The sequence below is a fragment of the Anneissia japonica genome, unplaced genomic scaffold (genome assembly GCF_011630105.1).
Source record: "Anneissia japonica isolate Jap-2015-1 unplaced genomic scaffold, ASM1163010v1 scaffold287743_len2803612_cov181, whole genome shotgun sequence".
NCBI lineage: Eukaryota > Metazoa > Echinodermata > Crinoidea > Comatulida > Comatulidae > Anneissia > Anneissia japonica.
In genome coordinates, this window is record NW_022733259.1 from 2,561,678 (window position 1) to 2,575,005 (window position 13,328).

Genomic DNA, 13,328 nt, shown 5'->3' on the forward strand with positions numbered 1-13,328 from the left:
AGATGGGTTTAAGAGACAGGAGACTTGTTGTATTGTCATATTTTATCAGATTTTGAAGAAGGCCATATTAATAGCATCATATTTTTTCTTTTTTTGTTATATCTTTTAATAGCCAAAGAAGGGTTTGTTGGAGTTGTTGGCAGAGAGGCCAGTGATAGGGGATGGAAGTTATGCTATTACTCTGGAGAAGAGAGGCTATGTGACGGCTGGATCCTGGACCCCCGAAGCAGTCATCAAATACCCTGAAGCCGGTAACTATATTTTAGTTGATACTGAAATTTGCTGATTTTTGTGCTTTTGTATTGTTTTAATAATAATAATGATGTTATATTTATATAGCGCATATTGCACATTGCCCATATGCGCTTTACAGAGAAATAATATGGCCAACTGAGAAAAAGCAAATAACAATAAATTAATAACAATAAAATAAAATAACAATAGTAACAATGATAATAAATAATTCAGGCATGTAACCAATGGGAAGTTCTCTATTAGCCCAGTGGTGTATCTAGGAGTCTTTAAATAGGGGGAAGGGGTGCTGATGTAGGGCGCGAAGGTGGAGTGGGGATCGCTAATTAAGTGAGGTCGCAAATTAAGGTGATTTGAGGTGATTTTTAACTACTAAGTGCGATTTTTTTTGCTTCGGACATTTTCACTGCCGGGGAGGGGGCCCGTGAGCATTTTCTGAGGGGGAGTGCACCCCCTAGATACACCACAGGTTCAGCCAAACCCTAAAGTAGATCTCATCACGGCCACATGAAAAAAAATGTATTTGTTTCGTGACTGGTGGTACTGGTAGGAATTTATACTGCACCTCTTCCTTGAGGTTATAAAGCGCAGTTCTCTTCCCTGGTCATTGGGTTCGCATGCTCTAAGTGTTGCTGCTGGTAATCAGCACAGGAATAGGTACTCATTTATCCTGGGTGGGGATAAGCAATGCAGATAAAGTGCCTTGCTTACGGACACAAGTGAAATACACAGCGAGGGATTTAAACCCTGACCTCGAGGTTGGGAAACCAAACCGTTCCTGCTGCGCCCAACTGCTTCCTTCATGATCTAATTGCTATCACGATCAGGGTTTCTTCCATTAATAAATTAATAAGATAAACATTTTCATTTCTTCTGTCATTTTGAACTATAATTATGTCTGCTGTAGAGATACATATGTATGGGCGTAGGCTGGGCGGACACACCCCCATGGGCAGCAAATTAGTTCTGCTAAGAGAGTTAAAATACTAAAAATGGCCACTAAGTTTTCATTTAGTTCCACTTTCTCAATTTTCGCACCCCCTAGCTCCGCATTCTACCAGCCTACGCCCCAGATCTGTAATAAAATACTTTATATATTAAACCAAAATTCATTATTTTTTTATATATATTTTAGTAAAGCAATTACATAAGGATTTTATTCGTGCCGGATCTGATGTTATCCAGGCCTATTCTTTTTATGGAACAGATGATAAACTGTCCTATACAACAAAAATGGGGAAGAAAATTGTCTACACAGTAGGTACCACAAAATGATGATGGTAAAGTAATATAATAGTAATCCAGGTATAATAGTAATAATTGCAGGGTCGTATTTAAGGTCATTAGGATGTACGATTGACAAGCTTGGGGGTCACGGCATAGAACCGGTTGGATTGTAGCTTCAATTTGTTTTTATTACTATGAGAACATTAACGGCCAAATATTGATGGCCTATATATTGCTGGGTAAAATATAAAGATTTAAAATATTCTTTGAAACAGTACATTCTCTACTGTCTTAAAAATGTGGGCCTTTTGCGCTTTTGTGGGGGGAGGGGGCAGGGTGAGTGGTGGAAGGAGATATGGGCTTGTAATTGTTGTTTGTTTTTGTTACTTAGTATTAAATTAGACAGATTTATAGCAGTTCATCAGACAAACTTTAAATCTACAGTCTTTATTATCGTCAATAGCATTGTCATCAACATGTTAAGATAAATCATCAATCATTTCACTGAAATTGATATTTTTTTGTTATGTAATGCATTCTTTGTATATATTTTATTATATTTTTTATACGAACTCTATTCTTATACGAAGACTTAAACTTATTTATCGAAAAATAAATTTTAATGTAGTGTTGCTATTTTAAATTTGTTTACGATGCCTTGGAGAGTACTTGATGGTGTTTTACTTTTGGTTATCCATGGAGGGCATTTTATATTGTACTTTCCTTCTATAATGTGGTAATAAAGTTACAAATAAAAAAAAATAATTATCAATGCATTTTAACATGTAATACATTGTTAAAAAAATATTTACCATTTTGTATTTTCAAATGTTCAATGTACCGTATGTATTTGAATAAACATACTGCTTTGAATAAACACTCGCCCTCGAATAAACACCCCCTGTAAAGCTGCATGTGGAATAAAAACCTCCCTCGAATAATGGCCTGAGTTGTTATTTTTTCCTCGAATAAACCCCCTCCCACCATGACAGCAACATCATTCCCAAACCTCCAGTAGAATTATATTTCTTTTAACCTGTTGAAGTCGATAAGTCTTTTTGATCACACAATACACATTTTGATGTTAATTATTATGTTGTAGTTCACATTTACAGTGAAATTAAGGGGCGTTTATTTGATTATGTGTACGTATCCATTTTAACCCCAAAAAAAGGAATTCCTCAAATAAACTCCCCCTCAAAAAACCTTAACAGTAGTAAACGCCCCGGAATGTGTATTCAAATAAATATGGTACTTAATTTAATTTTTAAATCATTGTTTTCAAATACTTGCTTACATTGTCATTGTGTTAATGATAATGCTTTGAAACTATCTTTAGCTTTGAAAGTGTCATTCAATATTAAACTCAGAGCATTCACTTCATTATGTGTTAACCTCCACCCTGTTTGTACCAAACAATTTGCAGCCTGTGAATGATTGAAAAAAAATTGAATTTCCCTTGTCCTTGACCTTTTTTCCCCAAAATGTAATCATCTCTTTTGTTAGATATATATACCATTTCAGTAAATTTTATGGTGATCCCTTCGTTAATTTTTGCATAATCTTGCTAACAGACCACCCTGTTTTGAATACCAAACAATATGCAGCATGTGAATGATTGAAAAAAAAATTGAATAGTCCTTTGACCTTTTTTCCCCAACATGTAATCATCTCTTCTGTTAGATATTGTTATGTACCATTTCAGTAAATTTTATGATGATCCTTCGTTAATTTTTGCGTAATCTTGCTAACAGACAGACCACCTAGACAGACAGAGGTAAATACAAACCTCCTTGGCATAAATCTCAGTTTTTAATGTTGCAGTTGTCATACGTAATGAATAAATCTTAGCCCTCAGCACCAGCTATTTTCATAAAACTGTAAGATTGAGGTCATCAAACTATTTATTAGGGCAAAAGGTCATAACTTTGCTCATTGGGGTTTTTGGCAGTAAAAAATAAGCAGCATACTGAAATGGTGCCTATCAATCATGTTCAAAAGATAAAGAGCTTTATCTTTTTGCTATCCACTTTAAAAGTCTACATAAAATAACTTTGATTTTTAAAACAGTGTTTTTGATTGTTTTTTTTTTAAAAATGTCATGATATATTTCAGAGTGATGATGTTAATGAAGCCGCCTGCAACATAGCATTTGAAGCGGCTGGCAACAGCATACTTGTATGTGGTGGATTGTCCCCGACTCCAGCCTACACCGAGGGCAAGGGTAAGGAGTTTGTGCAGGCCGAATTTCGCAAACAAATTGATATTTACAAGAGGAGAAACGTTGATTTCCTGCTTGCGGAAGTGAGTTTTGCAAATTAACTCTAAACAAATATTTTTTGGTATTAGAGTCATGCAGTTGTATACAGTAGCTTTGTTCTTTTTAAGATGCTTGCCTTCGAATCTCAGGGAAATGTCGGATTTAAATAATTCTTTTACCATTTATAACTTCCATTTTACTGTTAACCCTGTATTAATAACTAAAAATGTATTTTTTTGCAAGAAATGACTGGTTTGACTTGTCTTTGCCACATTTTTATTGTCTCTTTCTTGAATGCTGTGTAAGAACTAGAATTGATGCAGAAGCATATCCAAAATTGCCTAGGAATTAGCCTGGAGACCTCTCTAAAACAATTATTATGTATGGTTTACATTTCCCAAAAGGCATTGCTTCGGTCTACCCAGCTGCATCAATCGGTACCAGAAAATTGCTGCGAGTAATTAACTGCAAAAATCTTGACCCCAGTCCAGCCTATGAGCTCTGGTGATCTAAAGAAAAATGTGTATTTTAACCTATTTCTTGGCTTACATGGTTGTGTATTTTGTTTTCAGTTTTTTGCTCACATAGAAGAAGCTGAATGGGCGTTGGAGGTCATGAAGGAAATGACCGTTCCGCTTGCCTGCACATTACGAATTGGTCCAGTGGGAGATAGTGCAGGTGTGTCTGTGGAAGAATGCACACTAAGAATGGCAAAAGCAGGTACAACAACTTGAGTATTTGAATAGACTTTTCAACTAGTGTTCAACTGTATAATCAGGATTTCAAACAGAGAATAACAGAATGGGCCCAAACCTAAACTAAGGTATAAACCATAACACATACCATCAGAACCCACCAATATGTTATTTTATTAACATCTCTGTAGGCAGTTTTTTTCAGTTTTGCTTTTCACTGGCAATTCCATTAAAACATTCTTTATTTTTATTTATTTATTTTTTATGTAATTTATAGAGGGTGACCCTTCCAGTGTGTCCTATAAGGTCAGTTGATATCTCTTAAATAAATGAGATAATGTGATACTATCAGTGAAGTCACTTTATGAGGCTTTGGGAGTGGAGTTGTTTTTTAGTTGTGAGAAAAAGTTTTGCTCTTACAGGAATTTAACCTATGACCCTGGGATTAAAAGGCAAGTATCTTAACCAATTCAAATCCACTCCCTTGTTGCTACAATGTTTACTGTTTATAACAATTACATATACAATTATAATGATTTCTATTAATTCTGCACAGGTGCCGATGTAATAGGAACCAATTGTATGTATGATCCAACGATTGCATTAAAAACAATGAAAATGATGAAAGAAACAGTTGATAAAAATGGCTTGAATGTATTCTTGATGACGCAGCCTGTAGGCTACCACACCCAGGAAATTGAGGAAGATAAAAGGGGCTACTTTGCCCTTCCAGAGTTTCCCTTTGGTAAGTAAATTGGCTTACATTTTGCAGTTTTAGTCTGTGGCAATAGTGCTCCCATGATGAAGCATGATGTACAATAATATCCATAATAATTGAATGTTTAGTGGTTTTGAAAATAGATAATCGAAAACAATTTGTGGATCATGAAACAAAATAACTTTTCCTGGTTACAGATTTGAAACTTAGTCTTGGATTGCTGCATTTTTATTATTCTTTTGGTATTATTGCTTACATGGCTACGTCTATACAAATACTTTTTCCAGTTCAAAATGTTATTGTACTGTCTAATGTGAAATTCTTTTATTAAACCTATGTCATGGGAATTAATACCTACAAACTGTCTCTTATACAGTAATTAACATTGGCGTATCTAGGGGGTTCGCGGGAGGTGCACGCCCCTCCAAAAATTACTTGTGTTACCCTCCCAAAAATTGCTGTCAAGTAGTTAAATATCGCCTAAAATCACCTTATTTTGTGAATTAGCGCCCCTCAAAACTGATCATTCAGCCCCCCCCGCACTTCACTTTTTTCCCCTCCTTCAGCACCCCTATTTCACAACTTTTAGATACCCCACTGGTAAATAGTAGGACATGGATTCGAAGCAGTACGATTAATCCAATAATATTTGTTTCCTTTAATTTTTTCAAGCAATGGAAACTCGTTTATTGAATCGTATTGACGCTCACAAATTTGCACGTGAAGCTTTTGACCTTGGCGTCCGTTACCTTGGTGGTTGCTGTGGCTTTGAGCCATACCATATTAGAGCATTAGCTGAAGAAGTAAGTAAATGTGGAAAAACATTATTCATTAAATTATTGAATGGTAAACTGTTTTTATTTTTTCTAAAAAGGACAGGATTTTTTTCTCATGACCAAAATCAACTCCACTCCCTCATCCTCATAGACTTAAGGTCAACTCAGACAGCGTCATACGACGCAGCTGGACGCAATTTGTTGTCGCGTCAGGTCTGTGTGAGACGCAGACGTGATAATGTGTGTCGGGGGCAGTCACGTTGTTCAATTTTAAACATGTTTAATATTTCTCACAACGGCTCAAGACTGTCCCCAACGATGAATCGCGTCGGGCTTCGTAGTACGACGCTGTCCGAGTTGGCCTAAGTCTATGTAAAGTTTAGGGAATAAGTGTGATGGATTTCAATTACTTGAATCCTGCTTTTTACTCCCACTCAATCCGAAGTAATAAGTCGTTCTTTTCATTAAAGTCAGGCTCCGAAGGGAAAATGTTGTAGAACTCATTTTTCTAAGACAGATTAAAGTTGTTTGAACCTGCAGTAAAACAAGACCAATTTTGTCAAGACACCTCGCATAATATGTTAGTACGACGCTGTCCGAGTTGGCCTAAGTCTATGTAAAGTTTAGGGAATAAGTGTGATGGATTTCAATTACTTGAATCCTGCTTTTTACTCCCACTCAATCCGAAGTAATAAGTCGTTCTTTTCATTAAAGTCAGGCTCCGAAGGGAAAATGTTGTAGAACTCATTTTTCTAAGACAGATTAAAGTTGTTTGAACCTGCAGTAAAACAAGACCAATTTTGTCAAGACACCTCGCATAATATGTTATTAATAATACATTACAATACTTGGGACACTGAAGTTGTCTGAAATATCTTTTTATTTTGTTTAATTTATACTGTATAACATTTTGCACATCTTTATTACTCACAGCTAGCAGAGGAAAGAGGGTTTCGTCCCCCAGGTAGCGACATGCATGAAGGATTTGATGCACTCAAATTAAGCATATCGTCTGATCAATGGAAACGGTAATATATATGTTTTTCATATAAATAATGTATCTAATTTCTTTTTTTTTTAAAATAATATATTGCATTTAAAAAAAATATTTTCTAAATATTATAATTTGTTTTGTAGTATTAAATATTTTATTGATTAGTATTATTATGTCAATCAATCAATAAGGATTTGTATAGCACCGGTATTGACGGCAGAATGCAATGTTTAGTGGCTCTATGACAGTGGTGTTACTCATTGTTCACCTTAATTAATGAGGTTAATTAACGTTATTATAAATACAAGATTATGAAAAAAATGTCTTGTAAAATATGTAAGATTCTTTCTGTGGGTTATTTTGAAAGCCAACCACTTCACTGAGAATGCGACCCTACGGCCTTGGCGTCCGTTACCTTGGTGGTTGCTGTGGCTTTGAGCCATACCATATTAGAGCATTAGCTGAAGAGGTAAGTAAATGTGAAAAAACATTATTTATTAAATTCTTGAATGGTAAACTGTTTTTATTTTTTCTAAAAAGGACAGGATTTTTTTCTCATGACCAAAATCAACTCCACTCCCTCATCCTCATAGACTTAAGGCCAACTCAGACAGCGTCATACGACGCAGCTGGACGCAATTTGTTGTCGCGTCAGGTCTGTGTGAGACGCAGACGCGATAATGTGTGTCGGGGGCAGTCACGTTGTTCAATTTTAAACATGTTTAATATTTCTCACAACGGCTCAAGACTGTCCCCAACGATGAATCGCGTCGGGCTTCGTAGTACGACGCTGTCCGAGTTGGCCTCAAGTCTATGTAAAGTTTAGGGAATAAGTGTGATGGATTTCAATTACTTGACTCCTGCTTTTTACTCCCACGATTGCTGGGTCCAATGAACTCAATCCGAATTAATAAGTCGTTCTTTTCATTAAAGTCAGGCTCCGAAGGGAAAATGCTGTAGAACTCATTTTTGTAAGACAGATTAAAGTTGTTTGAACCTGCAGTAAAACAAGACTCATTTTGTCACGACACCTCGCATAATATGTTATTAATAATACATTACAATACTTGGGACACTGAAGTTGTCTGAAATATCTTTTTATTTTGTTTAATTTATACTGTATAACATTTTGCACATCTTTATTACTCACAGCTAGCAGAGGAAAGAGGGTTTCGTCCCCCAGGTAGCGACATGCATGAAGGATTTGATGCACTCAAATTAAGCATATCGTCTGATCAATGGAAACGGTAATATATATGTTTTTCATATAAATAATGTATCTAATTTCTTTTTTTTTTAAAATAATATATTGCATTTAAAAAAAATATTTTCTAAATATTATAATTTGTTTTGTAGTATTAAATATTTTATTGATTAGTATTATTATGTCAATCAATCAATAAGGATTTGTATAGCACCGGTATTGACGGCAGAATGCAATGTTTAGTGGCTCTATGACAGTGGTGTTACTCATTGTTCACCTTAATTAATGAGGTTAATTAACGTTATTATAAATACAAGATTATGAAAAAAATGTCTTGTAAAATATGTAAGATTCTTTCTGTGGGTTATTTTGAAAGCCAACCACTTCACTGAGAATGCGACCCTACGGATCGTTTTGAATGACAATCCATTCCGCCTATCACTGACAATCAGCGCCCAAAGGGAGTTGGGTATATAGGCTGGCAGTCGATGTAGTGAGTGCCTGGCTTAAGGTGTCAAGAGCAGGGTCATCTATCCTAATTAGATTATTGTTTATATTTGTTGCAGAGCTAATCCTAAATATTGGTCGGAGTTGAAACCTGCAACAGGCAGAGCAGACACCATCAACTTTGCTACAACAGAACCACCTGAGGAGCAGTGAACATGGAACATATTAAATTATCATAGATTTAATTTTTAAAAACATGCAAACATCCCCAAAACAAATGAACCAATGTAAAATTGATTAAATTAAAACATTCAAAAATTATAGATAGAGTACAGAGAGTATAGAGTACAGAATACATACACATAAATATATGTAATCTTTGAAAATGTGATGTTCAGTGCTCCATTGGCTAGCAGTAATATCCAGGGCCGCAGCCAGGATTGCCATTAGTTGAGGGGAGGGTGATGGTAATGGGGATGGGAATGTGCCAAGGTGGACAAGCTAGGTTCATGCAGAAGAGAATAGATTCTGGCCTCATGATAGATTACTAGTTAAAATTTTCAGATTTGTGATTTTTTCCAATTTTTGGTTGGGTATGGGTCTGTATGAACCTGCTCTTGTACAAATACAGCTGTTATAAAGATCCATAGTTTGAAAATATTGCTTAGCATGGTGTGTTCTTATAAACATGGCATCCATAAAATATAAGAATGATATATACTGTACATAAACCGGTATATACAGTACTGAACATATGAGGCTTGCTTTCCCCAAACCAGCGTATCGTCACTAAATGTTAAACTGAGTAATTAGCATTAGAATGTGACAGTATTGTATACAAATAAATAGTATATGTACAGGGAAGCTGTCATACTTTATTCATAACTTTGGCAATAGAAAATTGATTCCAGTAAATGACTTACAGTATAATGTTGGAAATATGAATATATTAAAATGTCACTTTGTTTTGGTCACTGATGCTGGTACATACATATGTATAAACAATTATAGTTATTATATTCATGGGTACGTTGATAAGCCAATGTACCCATGAATATGCTATGGTTATTTTTTTTAAACAAATATATTTGTTAAAACCAAATGAATTATTATTATGTATTTTCAAACTCTGCATAGAGAAAAACAACTTTTTAATAGTCAAGGCAGAAGATGTACACAATTTTAATTTATCAAGCTGTGCTCTTATAGTATACTACTGTGATAAAATATTAGAAAAAAGACAGACTTTTTTTTTAGTACGGTAATCATAATTTATTTTGGCAAAGTAAATATACTGTCTTACCAGAGCAAGTGGAAGTGGTTTAGCATTCAAAACATCCCTGTGCATTTTGCTGCTGTCCTTGGGAAAGGCACTTTATCTGCGTTGCTTGTCTCCACCCAGAAGTGTGTTTTAGTAAATAAATTATTAATTTATGAAATATGTAAACTCAGTTCAGTCTTTCGTATTTTGTCTTTGACTCACTCAGTTTTGATTTTATGTGCAACATAATATGTGCTAAAAAAAACAGGATGACTATTATCTGAGATTCAAAGTAAGAGGAGTTTGCAGGCATGTGAATTTTGCTCTGAAAATTCCCACCCAAGAGGGCCTGAGCAAAAAAAAAAAAAAAAAAATCTGAAGAATCCACCTTTTTCTTGGGAATATTACTGACCGTCCACACGTGGACCTATCACACTGACGTGAGTGTGTTTTGCAGCTGGCAGTGTAATTGTGAGAGCATGAGACAGACCCAGTACCGTACTCGCGCGAATAAGCGCCCCGTTTGAATAAACGCCCCTATCGAATAAGCGCCCCTCATAACGAGAAAATTTCCTTAAGCGCCCCGTTTGAATAAGCACCCCCTTCTAATTTGAATAAACGCCCCCTCAATAACCCAATCAATCCTGGGACTGTGGATGTTGGCATGATTTGAGGTGTGGAGTGGAATCACATTCTCCTTTAGTCAATATCAAAGTGAGGATATTTATCTTTGACAGAATGATGAGAGCTCCCTGGACAGACAGTATATTTCCAACTTTCATCTTCTTTCATTTATAGCCTACTCCTTTTCCGACAATTTGCACCTTTAACACATTCTCATCTAAGTTTTCAAGAAAATCGGCAATGATCATGCCGTCCTGCTATTCTCAATCGACCGATGGCGAACAAGCTAACCACCACCACTAATTTCATCTGCTATTCTGCTGTTATGTAATACTGTACTCACAACATTCTTGTCATTACAAGCCATGATCTCTGGACGATTATTTTTTCCCACCGCAGCCGCCATTCGTAATTTGCGATTTCCTGATGTCCTTATTTAATCGTTTTTCATTCAAAATGTGCCTCTTGGATTTAATAAGTTCTCATAAGAACCCCTCGATTTTCATCTATTTCCATAAGCGCCCCCTCAATTTTCACTTTGTTTTTATAAGCGCCCCGTTCGAATAAGCTCCCCGTTTGAATAAGCGCCCCTCAAAAAGTGCAAAAAATATTATTATTATTATTCGCGCGAGTATGGTATACGCTAGATTTGGTATACTTATTTTGATATACTTTAGACTAGTTTATAAACTTTTTTTCGAAAAATATCAAACACAACACATTTAGTAAAATCATTCAGTGCCAGCCAAAGCTCAATTGTAGAAATAATTTTAAGTTCACATTACAAATGAATTACAGCACACAGTAAAAAAAAAAAACATTAACAGTTAAAAAAAAATACACCGACTACAGTTTAACTTGCTTAAGTCTACTGCCTAAGTTGAATAATTTCTAAGTCGATCTTATTTTACATTCCAGATTATTGTGTTTTCCATTAATATTAAGTAAAAAAAAAAATAATAAAAATAATAATAATATTAAGTAGAGCAGAAATTAAAAATAATGAAAGGTTTGGTGTTGGTATACCTGGTGTGATACCTGGCACAGGCTTGTGCGTGCTAGGCATGTGTTACATGTTGGGCCATGTGGGCCTTGTATTCAATTTTTGAATAAAGTGTAAAAAGGTATAGGTAAAGGTTCGAAACCTGAAGCAGGTCTCTCTTTCTTTAGCATTTGGGCCAGACTGTGCAAGTCTGTGTGCTACATACAAAATTAACAAGTCAAATTTTATGTAAGTCAAACAATATTTCAATGGAATTTTGGTTTCGACAAGTTCAACTACCGTATTACATGCTAAAGTTGTATGTACATGTCATGGTAAAGTACAGTATGTAAATTAACTCAAAATCAACATATTCCCTGAGAATTTATTAACTAATGGGGACAATACGGTTTTCTCAATGATACATTATCGCTGAGAATTATTATGGCAGTCTCCGCTACTAATATTGGTACCAAGTCAGAAAACTAGCTTATAAATTTTGGTACGTAGCCTTAAATGAGAGCAATTTGTACTTCAAATAATAATTTATGTTAATAAAATAAGTACATTAAATCGTACATTAAATTATCATTCATGAAAAAGCAGAGCAGTAACATAAATTATTTAAAAAATTATTTAAAAAAATGTAAGAAACAAATGACATTTAGAAAATAATTCAAATTAATTATGCATAAATATGTAGCCTATTATTAATAAAATTAATATTTTATTTATTGAAATGGTTAATAGAGTATTACAAGTTATACAGTTGTTCATACATCAATTCATCTCGATAACCACTCATGTACCTCTCATTTAATTTTATATTTGCTAGAAAAAAAGACAAGCAATGTATTAGTTATATGACATACTCTGTTCATGTAGCCAGAATGTCACAGTTATACTCTTTATATTATAGATTTCAGGATGTCATTTGGAGACTTGTGTAAAAGAAATATTGAGTTTACGACTTATTATTGTTTTATTACTTACTTTTTTTTTTCCAATGATAAGGACCACTAATGGCTCCACATTTCTCTAAATACACCACTAATACTGGCTTTGTTTTTACTATCTTTTCACTATTCATAATATTTAAAGTGTAAATGACAAATAAAATAAAGTAAAAAAAAAATGGCGACGAGGATGGGATTCGAACCCACGCGTGCAGAGCACAATGGATTAGCAGTCCATCGCCTTAACCACTCGGCCACCTCGTCTTGCTGAGGGGAAGGCTGTTGTCAAAGATCATCTATGATGGTTTTTAGAAAAGATTATAAAATACAGGATTTTCATAATTAGAAACTATTATTACTTTTGTTGCTATTTCTAAGACTAATTAATTTACTGTAGGTGTTTGTGTGAACCAGTGATTTTGCTCTAGCTCGCTCGATCGAAGGAGAAGTCAACTATGGGCGGGAGAGGGCGCATTTTAAAAACATTTTTCGCAAAATAAACATGCTTTTGAACTTGAAGTTTTTATCAGGCTAGCTTACTCAAGATGTCAGACACTTGGTAAAGTGGGAAAACTCCCCCGATCTCCTACTTCTAGTGTAATATTCTAGGAATAGTCAGTTTAGTAGCAGATACTCTTTGCTTTGACAGCATTTTCTTAATGAAGCTTTTTAGGCTAGCTAGGCCTACCCTAGTCGAATCATTACTCCATCCATGCATTGCCATCGCGGTCGAAATGATCCTCTATGCCTACACCGTAGGCTATGGACCGGATCTCCCCTGCCTAGGCTAGGTAGGCCTAGAGAAGCTTTGTTAGAGAGGGCACTGCGATGACGTAAAGACAGACGACGCTGCTAATGTACAAAGTATGAATAAGGGCAGATAACTAATAATTTTGCAGAAAATTCGACCACTCGATATTTTCTAATAATAG

General features: G+C 35.1%; 1 protein-coding gene, 2 long non-coding RNA genes and 1 other non-coding gene across 7 annotated transcripts in view; 3 read left to right on the forward strand and 1 right to left on the reverse strand.

Moving 5' to 3' along the window:
- Positions 1-6,982, forward strand: part of LOC117116060 (betaine--homocysteine S-methyltransferase 1-like) — an 11,458-nt gene extending 4,476 nt beyond the window's left edge. For both annotated transcript variants that reach the window (XM_033260000.1, XM_033260001.1), the window contains exons 2-8: positions 113-251; positions 1,388-1,509; positions 3,595-3,783; positions 4,312-4,459; positions 4,991-5,179; positions 5,825-5,955; positions 6,862-6,982. In XM_033260000.1, the coding sequence (XP_033115891.1) occupies positions 113-251; positions 1,388-1,509; positions 3,595-3,783; positions 4,312-4,459; positions 4,991-5,179; positions 5,825-5,955; positions 6,862-6,960 (1,017 nt within the window). In that variant the 3' untranslated portion in view covers positions 6,961-6,982. The remainder of the gene's footprint in view (positions 1-112; positions 252-1,387; positions 1,510-3,594; positions 3,784-4,311; positions 4,460-4,990; positions 5,180-5,824; positions 5,956-6,861) is intronic.
- Positions 6,983-7,318: 336 nt separating this feature from the next.
- On the forward strand, positions 7,319-10,024 carry LOC117116061. Its single transcript, XR_004446671.1, has 3 exons — positions 7,319-7,391; positions 8,075-8,169; positions 8,693-10,024. It is a non-coding gene; the product is annotated as an uncharacterized LOC117116061 (long non-coding RNA).
- Positions 10,025-12,578: 2,554 nt separating this feature from the next.
- On the reverse strand, positions 12,579-12,660 carry Trnas-gcu. Its single transcript has one exon. It is a non-coding gene; the product is annotated as a tRNA-Ser (tRNA).
- A 220-nt stretch (positions 12,661-12,880) lies between these two features.
- LOC117116082 overlaps positions 12,881-13,328 on the forward strand; it is a 60,398-nt gene continuing 59,950 nt past the window's right edge. For 2 of the 3 annotated variants that reach the window (XR_004446677.1, XR_004446678.1), the window contains exon 1: positions 12,881-12,955. This is a non-coding gene — a long non-coding RNA (uncharacterized LOC117116082). Of the gene's footprint in view, positions 12,956-13,138; positions 13,261-13,328 lie in introns of those variants that run through there. The other variant, XR_004446679.1, reaches the window with a different exon arrangement.